This window comes from Lonchura striata, chromosome 6, assembly GCF_050655825.1.
Source record: "Lonchura striata isolate lonStrDom1 chromosome 6, ASM5065582v1, whole genome shotgun sequence".
Lineage (NCBI taxonomy): Eukaryota > Metazoa > Chordata > Aves > Passeriformes > Estrildidae > Lonchura > Lonchura striata.
In genome coordinates, this window is record NC_140708.1 from 26,002,854 (window position 1) to 26,016,093 (window position 13,240).

Here is a 13,240-nt window from a genome sequence, read left to right on the forward strand (position 1 = left end):
CTGCACAGTACTCAAAACCTTCTCTGAACCCAGAATAATTTTTTAAAAATCTGAGCTGTTCTACAGCACTCTTTATTGTCCAAGTGCTTCAGAATCATGAATAACTCTTTATTCTGAGACCACTACCTGACATGAAAACTTCATTTGTAAGGGGAGTTGAGGTGCTCAAGAAATAAAACTCACATAGTATCCAATGGGTTCTTCAAGTGTTTAGATTTAAAGAGATATAAATATATGTCTGCATAGTAAATATTTTGCCATTTTTGCCGTCTGAGCAGAGCTGCCACTGTGGTTGTAGTTCTTGCCTCCCACTGTTGCAAGTCAAACACTTGGGAAATGTCAGCTTTTTCAGGGTGACTTGCATATCTTCAGTTCTGCTGGGGCAGTAACAGGATCTGATATTTCAAGGCAGAATTAAAACAACAGTACTATGTATTTGCTTTCTGGTTTTCAACCAGCCCTGGCCTTGTGCACCTTACAATTTCTGTAGTGGTGTGGAATAATGCAGAGATCTGCTGGTTTTCTCTACATTGGCAGGTTTTGTGAACAGAAAAGGTAGCAGATGAAGAGGCAGTTACAGGCTATCATGATGTATATGTGAAAAAGGGAAATTCAGGTTATGGAGGCAATCCTAGTTCTGGCACATTTTGGTGCTTGGTTCTGTTTCCTTAAGAGCTGTTTTTAGAGTTCATGCACATGTATGGGCACTGTTAGGGTGGGGAGATCCAGCACAGCCCCCAGCATGTGGTCTTGCTATGGAAATGATGGAGTAGCTGTGCTGGGGCTCTCTGGAGTGCTGGCAGTGGGAGCTGACAGCTCTGTCCACAGTGGCCACAGGCAAAAGGCTGGGCCAGTCTTTGATACACAGACTGGCCAAGCACTTAATGTTGATATACTGTAGTAACTGGTTTATTTAGCTGCTTTAATCAGTGTTGTGAGTTTAAGCATAGGCATTAACAGCTTTTTATAAAGTTGGAAGACTCACTGTTAACTAGTATGGAGCCAGTAGTTATGGTGTGCCTGAAATTTCCCTCAAAGCCTCTGACTTTTTGAACAATTGTTATTAATTTTCTGTATTGTATTCTACATAGAATTTGCAAGGTACTTAAAAACCATTCTAACTTCTGTAAATTAGCCTGATTCCCTTTAAGCTGAAAGGCTTTGAGCTAATGAATCCGCTGAGTAGCTGTTCACAGTACTGAGTTCTCAGCTTAGCTGATCTGTTGCCTTTATGGCATGAATTAATTCCAGGGAAGAGGTTTGCTTTCTCAGTGTGGGAGCGGGGGTGCACCTGTGCTACATCTCCACTGTGAACCTATTTTTAGTTTTGTTGTCTTTTTATTTATTTATTTATTTTGAATGAATAAGCACGCACTTCTATTGTACATGAATAAGTATATGTATTTACATACAGGCAAAATGAAAAAAAATACAAAATTATCATTTTAAACTGTGGCCTACTTTTTATGTGTCTACAAACAGGAGCTCCTGTGGGAAGACTTTATAGCATTATTATTTGTCTTAAAAAAGATTGTATGCTCCTTCAGCTGAAAAGGATGAGAAACCTTAATGACCATGAATTTTCACTGTTGGTGTAAAGAAGGTACTGAAAAGATTTGAGCTCTTACAGTTAGAATTAGAATAAACACAAGGAAAAAAATGTCCTATATACAAAATTATATAGAGTATCTTGCATAAAAAAGAACAAAAGAGATATAAAATGAGATTATATATCCAGTTGCAGGAATGGACCTTAGAAGTTACAGGTACAACTCTAAAACCTGAGTCATAGTATTCAGTAAGCTGAAAAGAAAAATGCGATTGAAAAAAGCTGTATCACGGAGGATATATTTTATATATCTGAGAGGAGATTAGTAAGATAGTGAAAGGTGTCTTAAAATGAGCTTGGAATACTGTGTGCAACTCAGATTATTTTAGATACACTTGAAAGGACATTGTAGAACAAATAAATATACAAGCAAGCAAAAGAATGACTCAACCACCCCCCCCTCAAAAAAAAAAAGGTCAAGTACATTAAACAACATCTAGCAACTACTGTGTGTATATATGCATTGAGAAGAAAACATAAACAGTAGATTCTTATTGACATACTGTAAATTTTAAAGCTACATTCAAATATAAAACTAGACATACTTTTCCTGAAATGATTATTTTTTCCCAGCAGGAAATAAATTTGGGCATGAAACATCTTTTCTCTTATAAGCAATATTCCTGTGAGGAAACATTTTTTGAATAGTTTGTAATGTTGGAGATCTTAGCTTCTATCATGAATTAGATTTCTATAGAAAACAGGAGAGTACCAAAAAACTCATGTTACATTAATAAGTGGTGACTAAACTATTTTTAGCACTATAAATATTTGTGCTAGCTGTAGGATAAGATATCTGGTTTTCAAGGATAAATCCAGTAAGTGTTTCTGCTAGCTGAATTTAGACTGAACTCTCTAAAGTCTTACATACAGATTCAGTACCTGTCTTAAGAGATCTGCAACTTGACAAGCTGTCCAGTTCTCAAACTCCTCTTGAGGTGGTAGTTTTGTGGTCATGCTTCTATCCAGGGAGAAAGACTTGATCTGCGTGAGTAACACTGAACTTTTGCTTTACTGGTTTTTACTGATGTAGAAATCTGAGGAGGAAGTAGTTTTTGCAACTTTTTTCCTGTTTGGTCACTTAAAGTGAACGCCTGTAAAGGGTGATTTAGGAAGTACCAATGTTCTTGTGTGAGTGACTCCAATATATGGAAACTGGTTGTTATATGAACATATGCACATACCTGTCATTACTGAAAAAGTTGAAGCATCTCATCCGCTATCCTCAAAATTTTCCTGCATGTATTTTTACTGTCAGAGTGACTGACAGGTCAGTTGTTGCCAGTGAATACCTTTTTGCTATTTTCCATTTGGCAGAACACTGAGTCTATCAAAACTCCACTCCTAGAGTTTCAGAAATAAGATTGAAGCTCTTGCTTCTTAAATTTGGCCGCCTCAGAAAAACTTTAGAGGTGCTTGGCTGGCCTATTATGAAAAAATGATGTTGAATTTCTTAATGATTTGTATTGTTCAATACTTTCAGAATGTTGGCTGTGAGTTTTTCCAAGGGGGGCACCATCTTCCTGGATGATAGGAGGTAGCAATACTCTTTCCATTGTATGCAGAACCAGGAGAGAGAGGTGCATATATTCCTTACAAGAAATTTTGCTTGTCTGGTTTGAGTGCAGGGCTGATTTTGTCTGTTGTAGAGTTGTCATGAGTTGTGAAGGTGGGAAGCAGCTGGGTAGGAGATGTGTGAGTTACAGGTTTAATGGCTGCTTACAGGAAACTACCAAATAACAGATGGCATCAGGTGTGGAACATGAATAATATGAAGTACAGATATTTATGTGATACAAGCTGTTTGCTTACTGAGTAGGTGTTAGCAGTCTTAGTTCAGAACACCTCAAAGGCAAATTAAAAATAGTGCATTAAGAATTTTGCAGTTCAGTGTGTGCTGCCAGCCGTACCTGCTCCTCCTCCTCCTCCTCCTCCTCCTCCTCAGGCTGGGAGCATTTTTGAAAGTCCTGGGGTGTGAAACTGCTGGCAGCTGCTGTCACCTTCCTGCACTGCCTGCTGGGCTGCAGGGTGAGCTGCAGCTCTGCCCTGCCAGCTGCCCCACCTTGCTGTGCCCAGGCATCCTTCTTCTGCTACCCTTTCACTCTGCTCTCCCTCAACACTAGATTGTGGCTAGTTCTTCTGTGTTGACATTGCCTTAATTTGTGCTCTAGGCTCTTAGGACAGTCTCTTAAAAGGCCAATGTTTATGCAGTCTGCCTCTGTCCACTGAATGAGGCAGATATGTTTGGGAAGTGCTCAGTTTTGTGCTCCCAAAGGGGATGTAGCATAGGTGGTTCAACTGAAGAGACTTGCAAGACTTGCATTACTTTTTTTTCCATTAGTGTTTTAGTCAGATTAAACATAATGACAAGTGGGAGAAAAAAAGACCAGGGACTTGGGGAGGCTCATCTGGGATTCTGCATCTCCTCTCTTGATGCTGGTGCTGCCCTTGGCTCCATCAAAGTGTTCTGTCCTTAAGTGTGTGTGACAGAAATGGAGAATTTTGTCATGCATTTCCACTTGCTTTCCATTACCCTCAAGGGGATTATTTCAAGAATTTTTGTCTGGGGAACCCCAAATTTGGTTGCTGATTCTACTTAGTACTCCCATACTTGTAGTTTCTCTGTGTAATGTATCACCTCCCATGGTGTGATAAACCCAAATAAATATGTGCACTTGGACACATGCTGGCTGTGAGGGCTGTAGTGGGAGGAGCTCTTGAGCAGAATACTGAGGCTTCCAGAGTTCCCCAGAAAAAGACAGGCCACAGAAATGCTTTCTTTCCAAACTTCCAGGTGCTTGCATAAAATTTTGAAGCAGAATTTAGATACTTGAATGTGAAACAGCACTAGCCTAGGGCAGATCAGGCTCGCTTGCTTCTTGAAAATTCCCTGGAGCTTCCTGATCTGCTGTGAACTCTGGCAGGCTTAAAAATGTATTTGGTATGTGTGCAGAGAGTAATCTGCTATTTTAAAAACTTGTGTCTTACTGGAGACATTAACAATTTTAATCTGCACTGTTTTACAATTTCACTCCTCCTCCTCCTCAAAAAAAAAAAAAAAAGGCAGAAATCTGATTCTATATAATAAGAAATTTCATTTTTTGAGCCCTAATGATAAAGGACATCTAGTACTTGAGAGCTACCAAATTTCAGAGGAATCTAAATATGTGCTTTTTATACACCAGGTATTTTGTCCTCTAAAGAGAAATTAATTCCCATACAGAACCTATATATCAAGCAGAGTTAACACATCTTTACACTATATATTGGCTAAAGTTCATTTCCTAGAGTCTGAAATGTGCAAGCAACACAAAGAACAAGTTTTTGCAGGCTGCTGTAAATTAAGCTCTCAATTTGTGATTTCATAGTTAAAAAGCAGTATAAAAACTGTTTCCTAGATCATGCCACAAGCATTTCTTAGTAAAGACTCTCTATATCTTCATGAACATAAGCACTAATTGTGTTAAACTTATCTCAGAACTTTCACAGTCAAGTCCAGCTTTGCAAAACCCCATAGCAGCAGCAAGCAACTTGTTTTACTCGATGTAACATTGGAATACTGTCCCAGGAAAATATACTTAAGCAAAATAGGTCAATGATGTATTACAGTACAGAAAATATGAACTTTTTTCCCTGTTTGTTTTTTCCCATTTTATAAAAAAATAATGAAAGTAGCATGACTTACCAGATACTCATTTTTTTTTCTCCCAGGCACACATTTTGGAGTTGACTCCAAGTAAGTTAAAGGAGCAGTTTCTTATGTCTGCTCTTCCTCCTTAAACTGTCCCATATGTATCTTGTTGTTGTTAGTGTGATTGACAGGCTTGGCATTCATAGTGGGTGGGAGAAAAACATTCTTAAAGTAAAAAGCTAGAATATACTCATAGTCTAAATAAGACTATTAAGAACATTGGAAAATGAAGTCTTGCTTACAGCTATCTGTCTAGAAGTTTGATAAAAATCTTGCTAATGGTTTTGTCTTTTTTCTTTTCTTCATTTAACAGGAAATAAAAGAAGGCACATAATCAACAGAAATCACAGAGTCTGAAAGGGACCTGAAGAGATCTTGGCAGGGCTTCAGCAGAGAGGCAGGATCAAACATAACTAGAGGAAATTGGGTCAGTCTTGGAAAACAGTTCAGTAACCCATTTTTTTAACTGACTTGTTGGGGATGCACCAGATTCACCATGTCCTTAAGTGGAAGAGCAAGGAGATCTAGATTAAATTTTGTGCTCTGCTGCTGGAGGGAGCAAAAGGAAATTTCTGTTTGTAAGGATGATTACTGTCTAAGCACCAGATGGACTTGACTAGGACATCCTGCTGTTTCTGAAGGAGTCATCCCATTTACAGGAGCATTTGTTCATAAATAGTAGTTTGGGAAACAAGCCTTTTCCCTTTCAGCACACTCTTCAATTTGGCTGTAACTTTCTGAAAAATGAGGTGTCTAAATTGGTCCTAGGATAGTGTTTAGCTCATGGAAACTACTTCTGGTTCAATAATGTCCTGATAGACTTTAGGAATGCTTGCTATGCAGCACCCATGTTATTAACAAAATCCTGAATACACTTAAGAACAGGACAAACCACTGTGGAACTCTACTTGAAATACTCTTTGAGTTTGGCAGTTATTCACAGAATATGTTCTCAATGAGAGTCAGATAACCTTACAACAAACAATGCTTTAATCACTTTCTCTCTAGTTTGTATGTGATGATTTTTATGTGGGACCTTAATAAAAGCATGAGTGATAATATGGGCTTTGTGCCCCTTATCAAGGTAGGTATCATAATGAGGAAGGAAATGAGACTGGTTTGACACAGTTTGTTGCTGAAAAGTCAAGAAACAATTTATAGGTATATTGAAGCCCAACACTTGCACTGTATATTTGTGAGATTTGAAGTTGGGCTGACTGTTCTCTAGTCTGCTCTCCTTCTTCCCCCACAATGTTCAAGGGGAGATATTTGCCCTGTAGATATATGAGGTATGAAAACCTAGGTCCAGAGTCTTGAGTTTCCTTTTTGACCAAAGTAGATTGTTTTTTATGATTTTGATAAGTCAGTTAAAGAGTTTTTAAGAGGCCAAAGAGAGCTACACCTGCCTAAGAACTTCATGGATCTTTGCCAATCTCCTTGTTTGCTGTCACAGTGTTTTCCTCCATCCTTGTTTCCGTGAGAGTATTCTCTGTTGCAGGGAGAATCAGAGTTTGTCCAAAAATTACGAAAATCTTCATGTTATGAAATAGGCATCTGGGTTTTTTCCATGTCTGTTGTTCTAGTTTTGGTGTGTGGCCTTTCTTGGGATCACAAAAGACTGAGAGCCAAAGAAGCCTCAAATGGAAAAATTATGAAAACAAGCCTTAGATCACCAATATGCTGAGAATAGTTAGTGCCATTGCTACACCAAGGCTATACAATGATTTGACTGCATAAATATACCCTTTTTCTTTATTTCAGTAATTCTTTAATCAATTTCTGGGGCATGGAGTTTCAACTGAATTTTAATTATTGGTGAATGCTATGGGATTTTGTTTGCATGTTTTGTCAGAGAGGCTGGATACATGGTATAACCCCATTGTATCAAGGACAATTGGTCTTTGTGTTATCACTCAACCTTGTGAAATCTTTTGATATGGCTTTTCATTGTTTGACCTTTTCTTTGGATCTAGTAATAGATTCAGCTGTTAGTCTAGAGGGCTTTGCCACAACGAACCACGCATTAAAAATATACTTTTTCTCATAGACATTTGTTTGTAGCCTGGATTTTGCACCCAGTTTTTTTTATATTTTCAAAAATTCATGTTTTTAACTAGTATAATAAAATATAACAGTAATAAAACCACAACCTGCTACAAAAGTGACATTGTTCATTAGAAATTCTCTTTGATTTTTTTGAAGGCTGGAATTGATGCTGTAGTGTTTGGTTGTGATATTCTTTGTGAGTACTCAGTATTTTTTGCTGTTTAACTGAGACATTTTTTGATTATTATTCTTTTGAACACATTGGTAAAATTTGCTGTCTATTCCTCTACATTCATGTGCTGCCTTGTATAGTTTGCTCTTAGACTTTATACAGTTTCTTTATAAAACCTCTCTTTTGAAATTCATCTGTGTTGACTCTTGGATAAAATATGGAAAAATGTGTATGAACAGCTTTCCATCTGGCAATGTTTTTATGCACTAAAACCTAGTGAGTAAATTTAAAAACATAAATTCAGTATTATTTCAGTGTCTTGCCTTATTTAAATAAAACTCCTAGGCAACTTAAATTTGAAATGCTATGGCTGATGCTTGTTTTAATTTTTTTTTAATATTCTCTGATGGATTTTGTTAGTATAATGAACTCTTGTTCAACCACTATTGATCTTTTTGAGACTTGAACATTGATATATGTAGAAAGTATTTTACCATGCCCATGACTCCTGCTATGAAATGAATGGAAAAATGTCAAAGTAATACCTCAGCTCTCAGTGGGCATCACTGCATGGTGTTTTACAGTGGAAGATTTCAGCAAAGTTGACCCTGTTGGTGCATATATACTATATAACACAGTGCCATGGTATGTTTTGGTACTACATGGTATGTTATAGTGTGTCTGTGATTCTGACATGCAGGCTTCCTTTGAAAACTTGTACCAGCTGAATTCTCAAAGGTCAGAACTTCAGTTCTCCTACTTATTTAGGACAACTGAGATACCACTGGAAAGGATAAATAGCAGGATGGGGGGAACAGGGCACTGCAAAATCCAGGACCTTTCTGTAGGACAGAAGGAGGTCTGAGGGAAACTGGCTAAATGTTATGGAGATGGGGGAAAGTCTGAGAACAGAATCTGCAATATAAAGTTGTTTGGGCAAGGTATTTATTACTTATTGTCACAAAGAGAGCATGTGGAAGGAAGGAAGGAAAGGAGCAAGAAGTGATTGTTTTGGGAGGACCAAAGGGTTCAGGGAAGCAAGCTATTCACTATTCAAGAGGGACAGGGTGGAGCGTCTATGTCAGCTGGCCAGCATCCAGATATTGTTTGGACCAAAAATAAGCAAACCTCCTCTCCACTTCCAGTCAGCAGATTCCTGAAAATTAAGTTGTGAAAATGAAGTTCTAAGCCTGTTAAATAAAGGCAGACAAAAGGAGGAATTCCAAAGAGGAGGAGAGCTTGAAGATAGATTGAGAAATGGAAGTTAGAGAAATTGAAGAGATTGGCAAAGGGAGAGGGTTTTAGAAGTGGAAGGGTACAAAAAGTAAAGAAAAGGAGAGAGGAAACAAGCTATATAAATAGAGAATGTTTCTCAAGGTTTTTGGGCTTTTGTAAAAGCCCATAAATAGGGTTTTTACATTTCTTATGTCTTTAGCCTGCTGACATAGATAAAATTTAATGGGTAGAGTTTATTTGACAGTCAACAGAGAATATGATAAATTCTCAGTAAGAAGGACCATGAAAACTGAGACATATAATTAAAAAAAAAAAATCTGACTGTATTTGGGGAGATATCAAAAAGATATTCCAGGAGATACTGTGTTTACTTTAATAAACTGTAAATGAAAAAGCTATCAAGAAGAAAATGACAAACTGCTTTTGAATTTTTTGCATTTGACTCACAAAACTTAAAGTCTGTCATTTCATAACCTTTTATTCTAGATCCTTCTTATTAGCTTTGTTTTGTTTATCATTTAGGTAATGGTAATGTTGTTGAACATCCATCACCATGGTATTAAATGAAATTACATCTAAGTAAACTGCTCTCATAATTACAGGAGGGGTATGAATGGAAAAAACAGTCAGTGATGGATTGTCTCCCACACCACATGTGGAGCAGTCTTCTATTGTTATATGCTGAATAAAGCCAGAGTTTGGTATGCTTATGTCAATTCTCTTTTCATTTTTCTTGTGAACTTGCTTTTGTCAACCTTCCTCCCATACCTTTAGCATTTCCACTTCCATTGTCACAGAGATACTCAGGAAAAAACATGAGTTTTCTTTGCACAGTGCCAAAGTGCCTTGAATGAATCAGTAACAATACAAAGTTGTTTCTGTTTATTCTCTCCTCTTTTCTAAAGCCAGCAGCCATCCTAATAATGTTGGTTTCTTTCCAAGGAAATGTGTTGCTTATTGGAAAAATGCTGGGGGGATTTTGTTGTACCAGGTGGAATTAGTGGGAATGAGGGTTGTAGTTGACTGCTGCTTATGTTGGTGCTATTGAAGTGTATTTCAAGATTTTTTGCTGTTCCTGGGGAAGGTACTTGGAAATGTTTGCCTCAGTATTCATTCACATTGGAAACTTATGGAAGAGACTCCAGTAACACTTCTCTTGTGTGTTGTAAGCTCTGATAAGCTTTTTAGGGGTCTGGTAATGAGGTGTTTGGTATGCACCCATCTGCTGACAGCATTATAAATATTGCATTTCTGACCTTCAGATTTTCTCTTTAGATCTCTGGCTAAATGATATATTTGCCAGTTTGACACTGCTGACATTCTGTCTATTTGGTCTACCATTGTTATACCATAATTCCTTGTGATCCCATTGTCATGGGAATGATATATCTCAAATGATGAATGTACTTTGAAGCAATGTGGGGAATAAACACACTGGCTAAACTGCATTTGCAAGAAGAATTTTTATTGTAAAATTCCCACTTCAGTGTAAAGTATAAGTTATTTACCTAATGTCAATATATTTAACACTGCTATTTTATCAGATAATATAAAGGAGGATAAGCTACTATTTGGGTGGATAGTAAGTATTTTAATTATGGTTTTAAACAGATTTCCCCTTACTTTTGCTTTCCCTTGCACTGCATTGGGCAAACTTGCATTTGCAAGACAATAAACTGAGCAGTAATAGAAATAGAAGCTTCCTGTTTTCCCTCAGTGATGAATGCTTCACTTCTCTACAAATATGATTTTCTCTAGAACTGGTGAACATTAACTTCACTTCTAGAGAAGTGAACCATAAACCATAGGAAGTGAGAAAGAGAATAAATTAACTCAAAAATTTGCACTCTAGTATAGTGTTTTTCTTCTGCTTCTTTTAGGTTTTTGAACATCTCAAAAGCAGTCCTGCCTTAGAATTCCATTGCTGTTTTCAAAAGCTGATTGGAGGTATGATGTGAATAAATACTTGGTAATGTTACCTACATTCCTGATAAATTGAAGTCAGTTTAGATTAAAGTATTTTATGAAAAATCAGTGGGAGTTTTTTTACGCATAACCTTCATGTCCTCATTCCTTTGTTATTAAAGTGAAATGAGAACTTAAAAAAAAAAGTTGACAACAAATGTCAGGCTGATAAAAACCTTACCAGTGACCTTCAAAGCAATGAGATTTGACTATGATATGCTTATCCAATGAGGCCAGAAGTTAGAAATCAGATGATGCAGTGATGACTTTCATCCTCTGGAATGTATATGTTCTGCATAACATCCCATGCCTCATTTGTCACCTCTTTCCACTGTCCAGAGCATGATCTATTATTTCTGCTTGCAATTTTGCATCTCTCTGTTGTTGGCAGACTACAGCAGACAATTGAATTTATTGGCAACTTTCTCCTCTTGGTTAGCTGTGCTGTATGCACATACAGCATACATAATGCTTCATACGCTGTGCTGTGTATGTGATTGGCACATACGTGTGCACAAGCCATGGGAACATTCACTGGCCCTGATACACCTGTATCAGCAGAATGAGTCAGAATGGCCCATAGCTTATAAGAGATTAGGAGTTATTTAATGTCCTAGTAAAATTACTTTTATCTGTATTCATCTCCACTTTTTCCTGTTGACTTGGGTGGATGACCTTCAGTTGGAATTTCAGGCACAGAAATCCTTTTATTGTTTAGAGTTAATATTCTGTCAGAGTGTGCGCTGCAGGCACTCTGATGCAGTGTCCATCACTGACCATCAGTGTTGCTCCACCAGCACATCCAGCTTTTGGATTTCTACTGATGGTTTGCAAGTTGCTTACATCAGCTTCAGTCATGTGTTTGTTTCTGATGTTAAAGTAAGCTCAATAACATGTGAGGGACAGTAACCATCAAATAATTTCAGGTTGCACCAGGAAAGACTCACAGTCACTCACTCATTGGATAATTTATTTTTTTTTCCCTGATGATCTTGCTGACCTCTTTCCCCCATAACTTTATCTGTCAAGACTTCATAAATAATTGCAGATCCAAAAGGAAGCTTTAATTGTGGTATTGAAATTAAGTGTCTTAAGAACTGAGGTTCTGCTCTGGATGGACTCAGGAACTTCATGATACTATAAATAATTATTTTAATTTTCCTTTTTGTTCTCATAACAGATTAATTGCACTCAGCTCTCTTAACTCTTGCTGTTTGTCACATCATACAAACCCCTGTGAGTCAAGACTTTCTGTAAGAGCAGAACAGCAGGAGAGAAAGGCCAGAAAGAATGCAATATTTTTTTTTTGTGAGGGTTTTCTTGTATCAGTCTCCTTCAGATTTTTTATCTATATCCCAGGAAACCTGAGGGCCCAGATACTTGCTTGTCAAGCTAAATAAGCTGAAAATCCTCTCCTGCACAAGTGTGGTTAAAGAATCTCTTAAGAAGGTGAGGAACATCCTGGGAGGAATATGGTGGCCAGCTTTGGCTGTGTCTCTGAAAGTCTGCCTTTCACCCTGCGACTGATACAAATCTGACTGAAAAAAAGACCAGACTCTTCTGTTTGATGGGAGCCAGTATTTTAATTCATAAGGATTACCTTCCTGGCTCCTATTTTTTTTCCATGAGCTTCTGTCAATTTGTCTGCTTTTAGATTACAAACTGCCTGTGTGAGTGGGGTGTTTCCCTCATTATTGAAAGATTAGAAGCACCTCAAACCAAGGTGATTCTTTTGTGGAAAAGCAGCTTTCTGTGTCTGCTCACCCTGTCTGAAAAACAAAGCATTCATATTCATGGTGTTTAATTCTCTAAGAAAAATATCCTTATCTGTACTACCTCTAACTAGTAAGAAAATTCATTTACAATTAGTTCCCACTGTGAACTCCATTTTAAAAACCTCAAAACTAAATCGTGCAACTGCATATAGAAGAATGCTAGAACATCTGCCTTACAAATACAATCTTACAAATGTCTGTTCAAATTCAATCAGTACCAGAAAGAGCAAAGTAGAAATTTAGCATTTCATATACAATTTCAGTGCTATTTGATAGCTTCATAATAGTAGAAGTTAGGAGAAATGCTGAATAACCATCCTTGTTTCAGAAGGTTATTTATCTTCCTTTAAGACTTAGTTATAAAAATTTTGCCTAATGGAGGAATTTTGGTTTTTGAATTTAACATGATTTGGAAACTTGAAAAGCAAAATCAAATAAACTTCTTGAATGGAGATGACACCATCCCTGTTGTTCACAGAGGAGATGAAAATAGTACTGGGAAGTATTTGTCAAATGTTATATGGAGTTTCAGTATTGAAGCTTAATTTTTTTTTGAAGGGATTTTAAGAAGTTTTTGCCAAGTTCCATTGTTGATTTTATCCTTTATATTGTTTACACACTTTGAGTGTTAAATGTTCTAAACAAATTTTTTACATTAACTCCCACAGAATATGCTGCAGAAAACTGTTAATCTAATTATTTTGTTTAGATATCTAAATTGCAAATCCATTGCAGATAAACCCATT

General features: G+C 37.1%; 2 protein-coding genes across 20 annotated transcripts in view; one reads left to right on the plus strand and one right to left on the minus strand.

Annotated features, from left to right (window-relative positions):
- The window catches only part of BLNK (B cell linker), a 91,495-nt gene extending 86,061 nt beyond the window's left edge, over nt 1-5,434 (minus strand). For 2 of the 3 annotated variants that reach the window (XM_085582573.1, XM_021536454.3), the window contains exon 1: nt 2,492-2,653. In XM_085582573.1, the coding sequence (XP_085438699.1) occupies nt 2,492-2,566 (75 nt within the window). In that variant the 5' untranslated portion in view covers nt 2,567-2,653. Of the gene's footprint in view, nt 1-2,491; nt 2,654-5,294 lie in introns of those variants that run through there. The other variant, XM_085582574.1, reaches the window with a different exon arrangement.
- DNTT (DNA nucleotidylexotransferase) overlaps nt 1-13,240 on the plus strand; it is a 184,145-nt gene that overhangs the window by 45,305 nt on the left and 125,600 nt on the right. For 4 of the 17 annotated variants that reach the window (XM_085582593.1, XM_085582584.1, XM_085582580.1 and 1 more), the window contains 2 exons: nt 5,614-5,727; nt 10,635-10,701. The exons of 6 other annotated variants lie outside the window; for them this stretch is intronic. The gene's annotated coding sequence lies outside the window, so the exon portion shown is untranslated. Of the gene's footprint in view, nt 1-5,291; nt 5,346-5,613; nt 5,728-5,754; nt 6,990-9,356; nt 9,456-10,634; nt 10,702-13,240 lie in introns of those variants that run through there. 7 more of the 17 variants (XM_085582581.1, XM_085582586.1, XM_085582588.1 and 4 more) reach the window with 5 other exon arrangements.